Here is a 16001-nt window from a genome sequence, read left to right as displayed (position 1 = left end):
TTTAAACAGAGTTCAAACTGGCTACCACTCCTACAGCAATTGTAAAAAAGAACTGTGGAGCACTCACTCTGAAAAATGTTTTTTTAAAGAAATCAGGAGACTCTGGAAACTTTTGGAAAAGTAATTCGGTGATTGATTATTGTGGGAGAAAAATGGAGAATAAGAAAGCCAAAATGTGTCCTAGCCAGCATTCTTTGGATTTTGGATTCTTTGTAATTTCAAAATCAACACCAACTGATGCTCCTTTCTTTCTTTGATGCACTGCCCTCATGTACTAGGACATTTCCATGTTTAAGAAAGTCGAGTATGTACAGAAGCACAACAAAAATACTATTAACTACAGATAAGGAAAATTCAGTTGTAGTAAAGAAAGATCTCCAGTTTTCTGGAAAGGATAAATAATAGAATTATTACTATTATGGATTAAGCATGCATTGTATTCTGAATAAACACTTGTCTTTTAAGAAATTCTTTAAAAGGTAAAAAAGGAGAAGAAGAATTAAAGGCACAAACAAAATTATACTGATAAGAATTTGTAAGGCAGGGAATTAAGCAAGCTTATGCACAGGTGAAGAGCACTTATTATGTTTATAGACAATGTAGAACTGATTGAATGTGTTTGAAGTGTTTTATTTCTTTTTTGATTTAAATTCAGTATTACTTTTTACCATATACTGCATTTGCATGCTTCAAAATAGAATTGAGTTAAACATGTATATTGAGAAGTATTTTAAAAGACTATTCAGTTTAATAAATGAATCTAGCAAAGTCACTGTGCCCAATACCAACACAAGAAAAAATTCAAATGTATTGTATTTCTACATCAGTTTCAAACAACAAAAAATTAATTTTTCTGTAACATGAGTTCTTCCCTCTATTCCTTTTCTTTAGATTTTTCATACAATATATTTTGATCATATTCTTTACTGCCTGTCCTCCAACTCCTCCCAGACTCTTCCTCCCTCCCACCTACACATTCAACTTCATGACCTTTCTCTCTTTTAAAACGCAATTGAACCCCAAAGCAAACAAAAACAACAAAAAGTACAAAATAAACAAACAAACAACATTGAGGTCTGTTTTGTGTTGGCCAACTACTCCTGAGCATGGGGTCTGCCCTGGAGTGTGGTTGATACATCCAGCGTCACTCCATTGAAAAAAAACTGATTTTCCCTTTCCCAGAAGCAATCGATTGCAAAAGCAACAGGGTTAAAATAGCAACAAATATGAAATACAAGCAGATCTGCTGATGCTGTGTGAAATATCTACATAGTAATACATTCATGCTCTATGAAATAAAACCTTTTGAAAAAGGTTTTCGTGTCCTGGGTTTGAAAATTCAATATTGAGGTAGGGTCTGATTTTCCTCAAACTGACTTACAAGTTCAATAAACTCTTAATCAAAAATCTCAAAAGTGTGTGTGTGTGTGTGTGTGTTTGTGTGTGTGTGTGTGTGTGTGTGATTGTGTGTCTTTATTGTTGTTGTTTATTTACTTAAGACAGTGTCTCACTATGTAGCTCTGACTGTCGTGAAACTCACTATATAGCCCAGTGCTGGGACTAAAGGTATGCTCCACAACCTCTGTTGTTTACCTGTTAACTGGAATACTGACTGTAAAGTTTAAATAAAATAGAGTCTATAAATCAAATAATCTTGAACACTAAGAAGCTGGAGAAATGTCATTGTCAGGTAGGAAGGCCTGCTGATCAGATATGGTTGTGGAAACCATGATGAACACATTTTGCAGATACAAATAAAAGGATAAAGAAGCATAGAGACCCACACATATATGATTCCTTGATTTATAGCTGAAATAGTAGTAGGTAGTGTAGAATTAATGAATTTTTCAATAAGAAGTACTGTATTAATGATCCTTGAGGAAACAAGTGAATTTCAACTACCTATTGCTTCATTCATTCGTTCATTCATTTGTTCGTTTGTTTATTGGGTGCCAAGGACTGAACGCAGTACTTCCTGCATGCCTAGTTTGCACCCAGTCACTAAGCTATGCCCTCACCTTTAACTCTCTGCTTTAGATTACAATTACTAACCAATTATGGATACATTATAGACTTAAAAGTGTCTTCACTTCTAGAAGAAAACATGGGAAATTATCTTCACATAGGCAGTTTGAAATTTCTGCTCTCAATTACTAGTGAAAAGAGAAATGATACAAAATTTAAGGATATCATGATCAAGAATATTAAAAAGAGATACTCTGCCTCAAAAAAAAAAAATAAAAGGTACTGTTTAGGGATGAGGATGTAGTTCCTTGTTAGAGTGCTTGCCTAGAACACGTGAGGCCCTAGATTTTATTGCAAGCACCAAACAAAGCCAGTTGGGTACTGCATGCTTGTGATTAATCCTAGCACTAAGGAGGCAGAGTCAAGAGGTTCAGAAGGCCGAAGTCACCCAATATGGCACAAAGGGTCTGAAGTCGGCCTGGGCTTCAGGAGGCCCTGTTTCAAAAATGCTTAAAAAAATCATTATTAAAATAGTAACAGAGCAACTCAAGGAATGGAAATTGTTATTTTTAATATGCTATACATATACACATTTAAATTTATATACAGGCTGATCTTATATTTATTTGTGTATGTGTATTCTTGTACATGAACTTGCATACAGATTAGAAGATTCCTATACAGTGATGTGTACATTTTATTTTGCATCTTTCCACCAGTGCTTGTCAGCAGCACCACCTTGGCCATCCAGCTCTGTCTGGACTGCCCTTACTTATTCAGGCAGCGATGTGCTGGCTAGCTAGATCTGCCTCTTGCGTTTCCTCATCTTTCTCAATCCCTAGTCCAGTGCATGTCTTCTGCCCTGTCCAGGAGCTTTAGGTATATTTCACAGTAGTTCTTGAAGCCAATTTACTCTGTGTAAGATAGCACCTTTTTAGAAGAGCCTAAGGAGTTTTAAAATAGCAGATTTCCCATCATTGGAAATAAAACTTCTAGGAGTGGAACCTGGCCACAGTATTTTTAAATCTATCCCCAGATGATGCAGACACGTAGTCAAGGTTAAAACCCAGGTATAAGGAAGTGTTTTCAAGATTTTCACCTTTCTGATAACATATTTCATAGGTATTATAAATAAAATTTTAATAAAATTAGAACTAATTGACTATAGATTGAGGTAAAGGCTAAATCTTACAAATAGAACACTATTTGACTGAATTACATTTCTCCTGGATCAAATAAAATCTTATTTTAATTCATTAGGAGTTCACATTTTGTTTGGCTTCATGGACTATTGATGTCTAGATATGTCCAATATCGAGGTGAAGTTATTAGAGTTCAGTGCCAAACTAGGACTGGGAAAAGCCCACGAGACCTCAACCCCCAACCAAAGCACTATGGGTAACTAAGGAAAGCTGTGAGCAGGAGAGGTGGGACAAGCACACCAACTGGTTGTCCAGTGCCAAATACTCAGCCCTGAAAACATACATATATGTAGCATTATATGTATTGAGTAGGTTATATAGTTATATTTAGGATAATATATATGTTTGTGCATATACATATACACATGCAATAACAACTAGTGGGAAAAGAGGCCATGTATTTGACAGAGACTGGGTAGGGGTATTTGGAAGGGTTCAGAAGGAGGAAAGGGAAGGAGAAATGTAATTAAATTATACTCTCAAAAATGAAAAAATGATTATCAGAGTTCAGATTCCAACTCAAGCTCTCAGGATATGATCGGAGTATTTCCTGTTAATCTGTGGATATTTCCCAGTTTCAGATTCCTGTTTTAAAGGCTTGAAATTTTTTTGTGATTAAATAATCTTCTCTTGAACCATAAATGGAATAAAATTGTTTTTATTTTCTACTAAAGATAAAATTTCTTTTACATGTGTCTTATGAAAATATACTAATTAAATAAAGAGGTGGAAATTGATGTCCTGCTACCCAGGAGAAGATGAACTGATTCCAGAAGATCTAGAGGCAGGGCAGAGAGGACAAAGGTTTGAGACCTCTGTGGATATGTGGATCACAGAATTTCCTGGAACATGGAGAAAATTAAAGGTAAAGAAGGTTAAGAAGAAAGACAAGTCTTATTTTTTTCTCCTTAATATAGAATCCAGTCTGCCTTTTCTGAACCTTAGCAGGCATAGTTTCTTGCTGAGGGGCTAAAAGTTCATGCTGTTTGTTACAGATGGTATTTGCATGTCTGTCCTAAAATTCTGTCCTAGATATCACATAGACTTTTCTATTATGGATCCGCTTTTCAATCATGCCACCATACATTGAGAAAACTGGACTATGGTGATATTTCGTGACTTGGAAAATAATCACGAATTTCATCTGAATAACTGCATAAGAGAGAACCATACCAGCAGCCCTCCAAGGTGCTCAGGCACTCATCTCAATAACCATCCTCTCAAACACAGAGGATTAACCAAGCAACTTGCTAGATCCTTCCATGTCTAGGTTGACAATGAGAGGAGAAATGATGAGGCAGAGAGATAGGTAACTGAGGACCACAATGCAGCCAAACAGTAGGGGATTGCTGCTGGGGACTTAAAACTAACTATTACTTACAACAAGGACATTTAAGTGGTCACCTCTAAACTGCTTGTGAGGAGTTTTCAGTATGCAGAGGCTTGGGTCTAGTCTGCAATGAGCAAGCAGCATAAGTAGTTCTGATGAGAACCACTGATTATATTACCTGTAAGTTTCCCTTCTTTGCTGCTGGAAATACTCACTAATACTTCTCTCTTCTGTCTGCTCTGCTTGAAGGGTAGTAACATTTTATCTTTGTATCACTGCAAAGTCACCACCTCTCTCCTCAGTCTGCAGATACAACAATGCCTGACATAAAATAGTTTGGTGAGAGGAAGATAAGAAAGAGTGGGTTCTCACAGTGAAATGAAGTTTGTCTTTTAGAGAGAAATGTAGGAGATGAGCAACTAGCTATGTTATAGGAAACAGATTTGATATTCTGAATGATGTTTGTGGTATTGCATTGTTTACAACTCTCCTTTCATGGAGAGCATGAATCAGGATTTGGAAGTCATTCAGCATTCCAAGATCCTCTTTGTCAAAGAGTAAGAACTATTTCAGTCTTTAAGATTCCCTATAATATTAGCTTAGCAGACCAAACTGAGAAGTCCTTAGTTTACTGGACTCTAGGGGATGGTCTAGACTCCAAAAGAAAATTGAGAAGTTTCTATAACTTTACAAGTTAGAGTTCATAGTCTGGTTCTCTTGTCCCATAGCTGATGCAAAACAGAAACATTCCAGGTTCACATTTTCTACACCTTTAAGGATGTGTTGAAATCCAAACTGGTTCCCTTCCTTCAGTTGGATAGAGTCTATTTTCTGACTTACAGAAAGAAAATCAAGTGTGGCTTATAGTATTCAGTGTTGAATTTTGCTTGTAGGTGGACTGAGGGGGCAGTCAGCTGGATCTTGCTTTTGGTTATAGGTGAAGGGGTGAAACAGGCTTCTCCTCTGCAGGAGTCCACACATTCCTGACTTCTGAAAAGTTCAGTCAATTCTCATTCTCAAAAGTAAGTGGCAAGGATGAATCAATACTAGGTTGTGTCTCTGCTTTCAAAAAAAGGGGATTATGTGAGCCTTGTTTCTGGCTTTTCAGGGAGGAATAATTTCCATTTTATGATAACCAGGGGAGCATTAATATTGTTTGTGTGGGCACTGGTTTTGGGCCTGTCACCAATGTTTTCAAAGCATTTGCTGTGACAGATGACAAGATCCACAAGGTATCTACCAGACAGAACAATAAAAAGCACATTCTATCCTGTTCTACGTAAACATGTAACTTCTTGCAAATATCTTACTTCTTTAAAATATTCATCCACTAAGAAAACCATCAGGGAATAGATGTCCACTTGAATAAACTTTTTGATATTTGTAAAATTATTTAGCTTAGTTACTAATTAATTTGTAAAATTAATCAACAGAATTAATTAATTACAAAATAATTGCTTAATTAATTAGTTTCATATAGTCTTTAAGGGGATGTACAATACAGAAGTTGTATAGGTGAAGGTTTTGAAAACATAGTACAATCAGATTATTTTTGGGAAGGAATTCAGACAATGTCAGATTCCTTTTTACATTGATAGCATATAATTTAAACTTTTAATTAGCCAATTAATATTTATTTATTTGAGACAGGGCCTCTCAGTGTAGCCCTAGCTGGCTGCCCTGGAACTTGCTTTAGAGAACAAGACAGCCTCAAACTCAGGGAGATCTACCTGCCTTTGACTCCTAAGTGCTGGAATTAAAGGCATGTGCAACCATATCCAAGCTCTCATAGTTTTTATGACACAAAAATCTTTGATCAATGGTTCTTTATTTAGTGAGAACTATATAAAGCAGTCAAGCATGGGAAGAAAGATACCCTCATCTTTAAAGACACCTTCCTTCCCATCTTTCACAAGTGATTTTTGTCACACTGCAAATGCTGGTAGGTATTCATATCTTAAGCTCAACAGCTTACCAAAACGACTAACACTCTCAATCCCATCAATAATGGTTTTGAAATCCAAATTTTCTTCAATTCCAACCTGTTAAAGAAGAACGGCATCATAAAAACCGGATCCAACAATTAACTGTTCAACAATAAATTCCAATTTAAGTATAAAGAATAGTATGTTCCAAACACAGACACACACCTTTTTTTTAATAGCAAGGTAAAAACAAAACATAAAAATCAGGTAACTTTACATTTCCTGCTATGAAAAGTAAAATGAAAAATGTTTTGATTTAGTTACTGCTACTGAGTTGGGATAATCTTCATGGACAGATGAGCAAATCTGTGCACTAAACTGTCTACTTCAGCAGAAAGAAACCTATTCAGTTAATGAATGAGTACTCTTTTAGCCCTACCAGCCAGGGCTAGCCTTTTCTGGAAATGACTACCGTGATCGCTATGGTGGTGATGCCTTTGACTTGCATTTATATTAACATTTACTCCTGACAGTTCTATGATTTAAAAGATTAGTTGTAAACCTATGTAGAATAATTACCTCAAATAAAACAGATAAAGCCCTTAGTCTCCCCCTTCCTTTCACTGCTTCCTCAAAACTTGAAAATCGATCCGCATCGAAGCAATAGACCTGCATCTGTAAAAATAACAATGACAGTTTGTTAGAAGCACTACAAAAAAGCCAACAGAGACATAACAGAGAAGATGACCAAGTCAGTAAATTCTATGGAAAAATTCTACAGACTATACAGTACTAGATTCTGTGTTTCTCAAATAATTACACTTACATTAAGTAAGTTTGCTATCATTCACATCCTTGAACATAGAAGGAAATACAGAATCTTCCCTAGGATGGGATGTACTACCAAGGGAATAGCAACAGACATTACAGCAATAATTCACTAAGTAATCAGTAAACGCAAAGGCTCTTAACTATTTTGCTTGAATTCTACAAACCTGGAGCTCGCTGTTTCTTGAGTGAACATTCCTTTCTTGATGGCCCATTGTTACAAGGTTGGATATTAGCATGGTGTATTTACTGCTCTTACACTGAAATTCTAAAGGACTCTACTTGTATCTAAAAATGCCAAATGCTTTAAGCTTTCTATTGTAACTTCTCCTGCTGTGAAGTGTCTATGCCCTTGTGAGTGTCTACTGCACTCTAGATGCTCAGCCATGACAGGCTGCATTAAAGCTTTTAATGTATTCTTTGCTCATGGGCTTAAATCCAGGTAACTTAGTTACATAAATGTTGGGAGCATAGGATGAAGGTCTTGTGCCCACAGGTCTCCAGAGAAACCAGGAATGTTAAGCATGCAGGATTGTCTCTCTAATGAGAAAGATGAAAAACCTGTTCTTCTATCCAGAAAGCTGAGAATCAGATATGATTAACAGTCTGGTGATTAGTGTTATCTGTTGGGCCAAACCATATCAAGCTCTGATACCTAGGACTAGAGGGGGCCAGAGGCTCCCCCAAGCTCCCACAACCAGGACCAGAGCTGGCTAATAGCCCAAATAACCTCTAAGCAATCTGTATGACCAAGAACAAGCCAAACCCTTAGGCCTTAGAGCTACCACAGATAGCCTATTTCTAGAACCCATCTTCTTGGAAGAAATTACATGTACTCTGAGTTGAGTTTCAATGTAATTATGTTTCTTTGTGCAACAGGGACTCTGTTACATGAGGAAACATTTTTTAAAAATTGTACTGGACTTAAATACGTTGGGAATATACCACCTGATATTAAACTTCCCGAAGTCTGATCCAGGATGATAAAGTCAATCTGCACTCTGTTTTCATTTTTACCTCTTTGGGTGGTTCCTTCCCTGTGTGATCCCCTCATATAAAGGTAGAACTCAGGCAAGAGTAGAAAACCTCTGAGAACATTCAAGGATTGTGAGTGGAGAAGCACCATGTCCAGCAGGATGGTAGTGGCTGTGATGTGCCACCAATGCCTTTTCAGAGAGGGTATCTCAGCTGGCATTTGAAGGTCAAATAGGTTTGAGCAAGTTGAAATCAGAAGGGATGGGGAGGGGTTTCTACTTGTTTGATAGAAGTGCCTCCAGAAATAAGCATGGGAAATTGAAAGTCATTTTCTGTGGTACCAGTGGATCATTGTAAGGGAAGGAGCTGGAGAAGCAGGCAGTGGTCACACCAAGAAGCCATGGGAAGTCACTAATGCCCTTTAGGAAACAGTCATAGGGATGGCTAGGGAGAGGAGTGGGGATGGACCGGAGGAGGCTGAGATGAAAGAAAGACTAATATATTGTCATTTAATATGCTAGGAAGAAATAGTGATGGTTTGAATTTGCTTCCTAAAGCCCATATAATTTGTAAAATGAATTTAGAAGACTTGGTTATGGGATGTGGGAGACAAAAAAGAAAGAGAGAAAGAGAGGGAGGGAGGAAGGGAGGAAGAGAGGAAGGGAGGGAAGGAGAGAGAAAGGAAGGAAGGGAGGGAGGCAGGGGTCTAGGATGCTCCTTTGAGGTCCTGCTTGCACAACTGCATGGAATACTTCTAAAGATTTATTTACTTATTTTAAATATGTATTTATTTTTATTTTATGTGGATGAATGTTTTGCCTGTATATTTGTCAATGCACCACATCTATGTCTTGTGCCTAGGAAGGCTAGAAAAGGGCATTAGATCCCCTAGAACTGGAGTTATAGATGGTTCTGAGCCACCATATGGGTGCTGGGAATTGAATCTATAAGTGCAACAAATGCTCTTAACCACTAAGTCAACTCTTTGGACTTGATTTGGAAGTAAAAGCAGGTGAGTGCAGTTGTTGTCAGAGGCCAGAAAGGGGAGTTGGATCCCTGGAGCTGGAGTTACAGGCATTTGTGAGTCATCTTGTGGGTGCTGGGAACCGAACTCGGGTCCTTTGCAAGAGTAATACACAATTCTTAACCCTTGAGCTATCTCTCCAGCCTGGAAAATATCTGTAAAAAGCAACACAGGAAAGAAAAAGGAAGCAAGCTAACAAATAACCCTTCTAAAAAAGTCTTTGGAATAAAATATTTACTTAAGATTTAGTGCATACACTCTTTTGTATTTATTTTGATTGCTCATGGCTTTTGTTGCGGATAGTTTTTTTTTAAAAACGTCATTTGAAAAGTAGGTAACGTTGTATGAAAGCTTAAGTCTTAGAAATGAGATGCTATGTATTTAAATAGTTGGTTTTTATTTCTTTGACAACATTTAATTAATATGATTTTATTCCTGAATAGTTAATCTGGAACCCCTCCTGGTTATAATCCACAAATGTACTTATCTACATTTTTAAAAGCCTTTTGGTTCTTTGACAGAATTCACCCTAGTTTTGTTTCTGTTACTAATAACTATTTTGAATTATAAAAGTAATATAGTTTCGTTGTAGGTAATGGAGGATTTTTAAAGGAGCAAATATAAGAGGCATTTAAAATACTACCAGCACAAGAATGCTGCTGTTCACCTTTTCATGGTTTCTCTGAAAGATTTTTAAAGAGAAATAAATATATTCCCTCTTTTAATTAACTCCATACAGCTGGTACTTGTAGGTCTGTTTTATAAGACAGGAATAGAAGAATAGGCAAATCAAATAATTGTACAACACTATGTCATTAAGGCTACAGTCTGGTCCATTTGACCCAGTATCTGTGTAATTAGTTTTCATGTTTTACAAAGGTGGAAAAATACTGCTTATCAGGCCATTTTATATTCTCATTTTTAATGCATTAATAATATAAAACGTTTTGTAGTGGGAAGGGTATGTATACTCTGTGTGTGTGTGTGTGTGTGTGTGTGTGTGTGTGTGGTGTGTTTGTGTGTGTGGTGTGTACATATGTGTGTGTATGTGTGGTGTGTTTGTATGTATGTGTGTGTATGTGTGGTGTGTTTGTATGTGTGGTGTGTGTGTATGTGTGTGGTGTGTGTGTATGTGTGTGTGATGGTATGCTATGTTGTGGGTTCAGAGGTGAGAGGACAGCCTTGGATATTGAGTCTTCCATCTACCCTTTTGAAGCTGGGTCTCTGTTGTTCACTATTACTCATTCCAAGGTGGCTGGCCCAGGACCTTCTGGGAAGTCCGCCGTCCCCTCTCCTGTATTGCTACAAGAGCACTGGAATCACCTGCTGAGCCATCTCCCCAGCCTCAGCATGAAACTTTCTGGGTAAGGATATCATTCAAAACATGATCTTTACAAGGTCTAATATGTCATCATAATGTATTTAATCATGCTTTTTGTTTCAATATTTAATATTATAAATAAATCTTTACAGATAAATTGGGATATATTTATAATTATTGTTGTTATAATCTGAATCATAAAATACTGAAAATAAAGTTTTTAATACAAAACAAACTACTTCCCAGAAATCTTAGCACTTTACAGACACATGAAAACATTTATTTATAAACATCATTTATCATACTTATAACCTTTTTCTAGTTTTAAACAAAAGATTTTCCTCATTTTAATTAAAGGACTTAAGTGCAAGCATTCTGCTGTACTTTGATGATATGTATCACCTATTTTATTACTTTATTCATTCAATTCCTCATCTGCATTATTGATAAGCTAATCAGGAGCGATCTGGGGTATCTAGAATTAAAAAGCAAAAGATGTTCGTTGAGTTTACAGTCTTGGAACGAAAAAATGTATTGATCAAATCATCAAAACACAATTGTATATTCTAAATTCTGAACTAAACAGTAAGACAAATTCTATGCTAGAGAAAATCTCGAAGATGTAGATGATAAACCTGAAATGGTCCCCTTACCTCAAGTGGGAACTTCTGCCCTTCCAAACTGTGCTCTGAGCCCTCAGATGACACATTGCATTTTCCCCAGTGAAAAGTTATTTTGCTTGCCTTGAACAGCTTTTCTGAAAGTCCTCCACTGAGATAGTAGTCATTAGTGAGATTTATTTCCACTAAAGTAAACAAAAAAACCAAAATATTATATCTAAGTTCTGAAAACCCAAATTATGAATTTTTACTGAATTTCCTTCTACTTAAGATACATGATAAAATTCAGTTGACAAACTTACGAGTTTTAAAGTTATTTGGACGTCAACTTTGCCCTCATATTGACATACTTAATGCATCATATTGCCACAAATCAAGGACACTGAAGACATGACTACTGTCCGACTCTCACCACAGGACAGCCTGTTTGGTCTGTCTGGTCTACTGAAACTGCCATTTCTTCAAGGCTTTGCTGCCTCAAGATGCTTGATGACAATGATGGGACATAGTAAAGGGAGACAGAGGGGACGGCCCGAGGAAGTCTTCCCGGGAGAGCGCTCATCTTTCCTACCTCTCTTTGTTCCATCTAATCCCTGCTTTCAGTTCAGACCTCATCTGGCTCTACAAATTGTCTTAGGCAAGGCAGTTGCAAAGCCTGTTCACATAAGAGGACTTTGCCATTCCACATTTGAACCTGGAGTGTCCATCATTAGAACCTAAAACATCCCCAAGACCCACAGAAGACTTTACTGGTTGTATTTTTACAAATAATCTGAAGGACAACGATTCTCCGGAGAGCCTAGTGCAAGATTATGATGTCTCTCAGTCAGATTCAAGTAGACCTAAGTCCAATTCAAGTCGTCCTTGTTCAACTAAGCAGAAAACACAGTTGGTACAGGCATCAGTGATTAAATTACACACACTGGCTAGCCAGCTAGTGATACTAGCCTCCACTGAATATGGTAATAAGAATGGCAAGCATAACAGCAATAAGGGAAACAATGACAGTCAACATCTATCATTTATGAAGTACCTGGTATGATATGACTGTTTTATACTTCTTAGCTACTTGATCCTAACATAACCTTAGGGAGCAAAGACCACTATAATCTCTGTTATAGATAAGGCAACTGAGTCACAGACAAGGTAAGCGGCCTCCTCCAAGATTTACACTGTCATTTGAAGGGCCACTGATAGAGTGACTGCAAGGAATAAGTACTTAACCATTCCACCCTAAAAGAATAAAGCAGAGATCATATGTTAAAAGCACAGCTTTTAACAGTTATACAAATTATATTAAATTGTCAAGATTTAAAACAACTTGCTTTTATTTTTGAATTATAGTGTAACACACCAACATTTTTTTACTTACTCATTCAAGTAATATTAAATGCCTATCATATGTTAGGCACTGATAGAGAAAAATCCTTACTCTCACAGAATGTGAGGTTAAATTATTATATTTATTAATTACATTATGTAAATATTAAATACAGATGAAATTTATTCATTATAAAACCACGCTAATAGATGTTATTATAATTTTGAATATTTTCTAATTTTTGCAAAGATGTACATTTGTATTTACTCAACTCCCTGACAAACTGTTTCATGTCAAAACAAAATAGACAAAAGGAAAACATCACATTTTGAAAATTATTATATCTATATATGGTTTACCAGAATTTTCTTGAATTTTAAGGAATTACATTTTGCATGTTTTGAAAAAAAAAGATAATCTTACAAAAGGTACTTACTAAGTACCTCCTTAAGGGTGGACTATAATTTTAAATTTCCCAAATAAAGGGGTTATTAATTTGTTTTCTTAATTTAATGATAATTGATTATCTCATCATAGTCAAATATTGATTACAACATGAAGCTGAACATCCAAGATCAAACTCTAATGCCCAAGATACAGAAATACTGACTGAATGTCTGGCTATGTGTGCACTGAGATACAAAATTTCACTAGCTCTAATTTCATCATCTTTTTCACATCAAGTGGCAAGACCACTCTCATCACACAAATAGAAAACATGACATGATGATACTGTTCACTACATTTTTTGTACAAATTTTCAAAAATTTTTCATTTTGATGAAATGTCTAATTTTTTCTGTTCCATTTCACTTATTCTACTATCAGCCTCTTCTCACTTCCTAGCATATCACTCAAAGGAAATGAACCTTATCTAAAAATATTCTTTGTCTGAAAACTTGTCAAAGGACAAAAGACCAGGACATTACCTGTTTTCCCAGTGTTGTGAATGAATGTGTTTTCCAAGGATGCTTTTTCCCACCCCTGAAATTTCAGTTTCTTAAGATTCACATTGACTTGTGTAAGATCCTCATCAATATTAATAGGAGACTGCTTTGGGCTGTTACATATTGGATATTTCTTTCCCCAGTTTTTTTGATTCAGTGCTCCTAGGGAAAAGAAAGAGCAAAGGAATTAGTTTTTTAAATTACCAAGTAAAAACTAAAATTTGACATTATCAAATAATATATTACATAAAAATATATTAGAAAGGTAGAAAAAATGGCATATCTTTAAAATAAATCATATGATAATTACACCTTGGTTAGAGGCTGGATTTTAAATACCTCATCATTTCCCATGTCGCAGGAGAGTATAGTGTAGACTGGGGTTGCACCAAAAGATGTGTTGACTTAGAATTTCCTAAAATCCCAATTATGCAAACTATTGGCCCACCCATACGCTTGCCGAATTCAGCATTCATCAATAGCTTGTTTTGGCTGTCACTTTTTCCTCAGAAAGCCAAGGTGCTATGTAAGGTGGACAGTTCCGTCCAGCCTCCAGACAGAAAGATCAGGCACTAAGAATGTTTCTGAACATTTTTATTAACCCATGAGGTAGCCCACTTCAGACCCTCTGTCACTCCTGCCACCAAAAGACTTGGCTTGATTTCCATCTATTCACGTCTTACTTCTGAAAACGTAATCATCAGGCTATCCTTGCACTGGTCACACAACTGGGTCTTATTATATAACCACATTAAGCCAAAACACCCTATCAATACTTCAGTGTCCAGTAAGAGAATTTCCATCTCTTCCATAAAAATGAATGTCCCCCAAACCAAAAGTGCCTACATTACCTTTATTTTATTCCCACCTGGAGTCAGCCATCATCTCCCACATTCACAGCATCAAAGTGGTGCTAAGAATGGACATTTTTACTTAAAGTTTCATTAAAATGCTTATAGTATTATAAGTCCAAGGCTTAAACTTTTCTCATATTTTCTACAGTTATACAAGGAAGGGAAAATGGCAGTATAGTTTCAGTTGCTATAATTTTGAAAGATTTTCTTTTTGAAAATGAGTATGGGTAAAGCCTAGTTTACATCACCAGAATTTTGGGAAATCCCAAGTAAAGACTTTTGGTGCAGCCCCAGCCTACACCATACTCTCCTTGTGATGTGAGAGATGGTGCAGGCTAACTTCAATGTACGCTGGATTGAAAGACCACCTCTCAACAGTGTGACAAAGCTAATTTGTAAAACGTCCCTGGAAAGAAAGGATCATTAGTCACACACCATGATACCACCTCTGAAGTCCTGGAGAAAGCAGATAATACCTCACAGTGAGGATCCCACCAAAATCAATACGTGCTGAAAACATACTCCTAATGCTGTCCATATTCCTAGAGAGTAGTTGAGCACAACGTGTTTTGAATATGTACAGTGATGCCCATTTTTGGCTTCTAGGAATAGTTTCATTGATTCCAGTAATGACATGTTGATTTCACTTAGAAACTTTGGCATGGGGACAAGAAAATGCTGCTTATTTTACTAATGTCAGTGTCAAAGAATCAGACAGAGCTGCGGCATGAATCAATAAGGTCCTTTTCATGGCTTACATTAAAAAATAATAGTACAATAAACTACTTTGGAAAAGCCACATAGCCACAGTTCACAAAGCATGAAATTTAAATCTTTGTAATATTGCATGTGACAGAGAAGCTGACTCTGGACCACTGCATTTTATCATTATTCCTATCATATCCAAGATGGAACTTTTTTTTGAGATAGGACACACACACACACACACACACACACACACATACACACACACACACACATATACATTACACACACATATACACACATATATATACATACAGATACACACACACACACACACACACACACACACACACACATATATATATATATATATATATATACATATATATAGCTCTTGCTGTCTTGGAACTATGTAGAACAGGCTAGCATTGAACTCACAGATATTTACCTGACTCTGACTCTTGCATGCTGGAATTAAAGGCGTTTGTCATCATACCCAACCTCCAAAATGGAACTCGTGGTTTCCTCTCTGAAACAAATTCTTCATACACTTTGCCATTTTCTAAACTCACAAATTATTGATAGGTCTCGGTTTCCATCTTAGTAAGTCATGTTGGATCTGCCTTACAATAAACTTCCTGTTAGACTACCTGTCATCTCTGCCATCAGCACACTAGCACAAACCAAAGGTTTCCTATACTTTATGCTCCACAAGAAGCCTCCTAAAAAAGGTGTTTGGAGATCTAGCCTCATGAAGTCATATTTGCACGTGGATACAGTCCCCTGGAAATTCATCTACATGAAATATCCACACATGCTTAGCTATCAATGGTGCTTTCTCTCTCGTCTACAGCTACATCTTGGTCTCTTCTACGACTCTGTTCTGTTTGTTGCCAGTGCAATTATGAAATGACCCTCCAAATTCTCACCATTTTATACCTGCCTCACATAAACTTGGTGCTCAATGATGGGTAGTCATTCTCTT

General features: G+C 36.5%; 1 protein-coding gene across 1 annotated transcript in view; it reads right to left on the bottom strand.

Annotated features, from left to right (window-relative positions):
* Positions 1-15507, bottom strand: part of Ptprz1 (protein tyrosine phosphatase receptor type Z1) — a 99847-nt gene extending 84340 nt beyond the window's left edge. Inside the window, exons 1-5 of the mRNA XM_059256463.1 lie at positions 15465-15507; positions 13440-13619; positions 11224-11375; positions 7002-7097; positions 6473-6539 (exon numbers count right to left, since the gene is read on the bottom strand). Coding sequence (XP_059112446.1) covers positions 6473-6539; positions 7002-7097; positions 11224-11375; positions 13440-13619; positions 15465-15507 — 538 coding nt within the window. The remainder of the gene's footprint in view (positions 1-6472; positions 6540-7001; positions 7098-11223; positions 11376-13439; positions 13620-15464) is intronic.
* Between the last annotated feature and the right edge of the window lie 494 nt (positions 15508-16001).

This window comes from Peromyscus eremicus, chromosome 3 (assembly GCF_949786415.1).
Source record: "Peromyscus eremicus chromosome 3, PerEre_H2_v1, whole genome shotgun sequence".
NCBI lineage: Eukaryota > Metazoa > Chordata > Mammalia > Rodentia > Cricetidae > Peromyscus > Peromyscus eremicus.
Note: the sequence above shows the minus strand (reverse complement) of the source record. Positions and strands in the feature narration are given on the sequence as shown.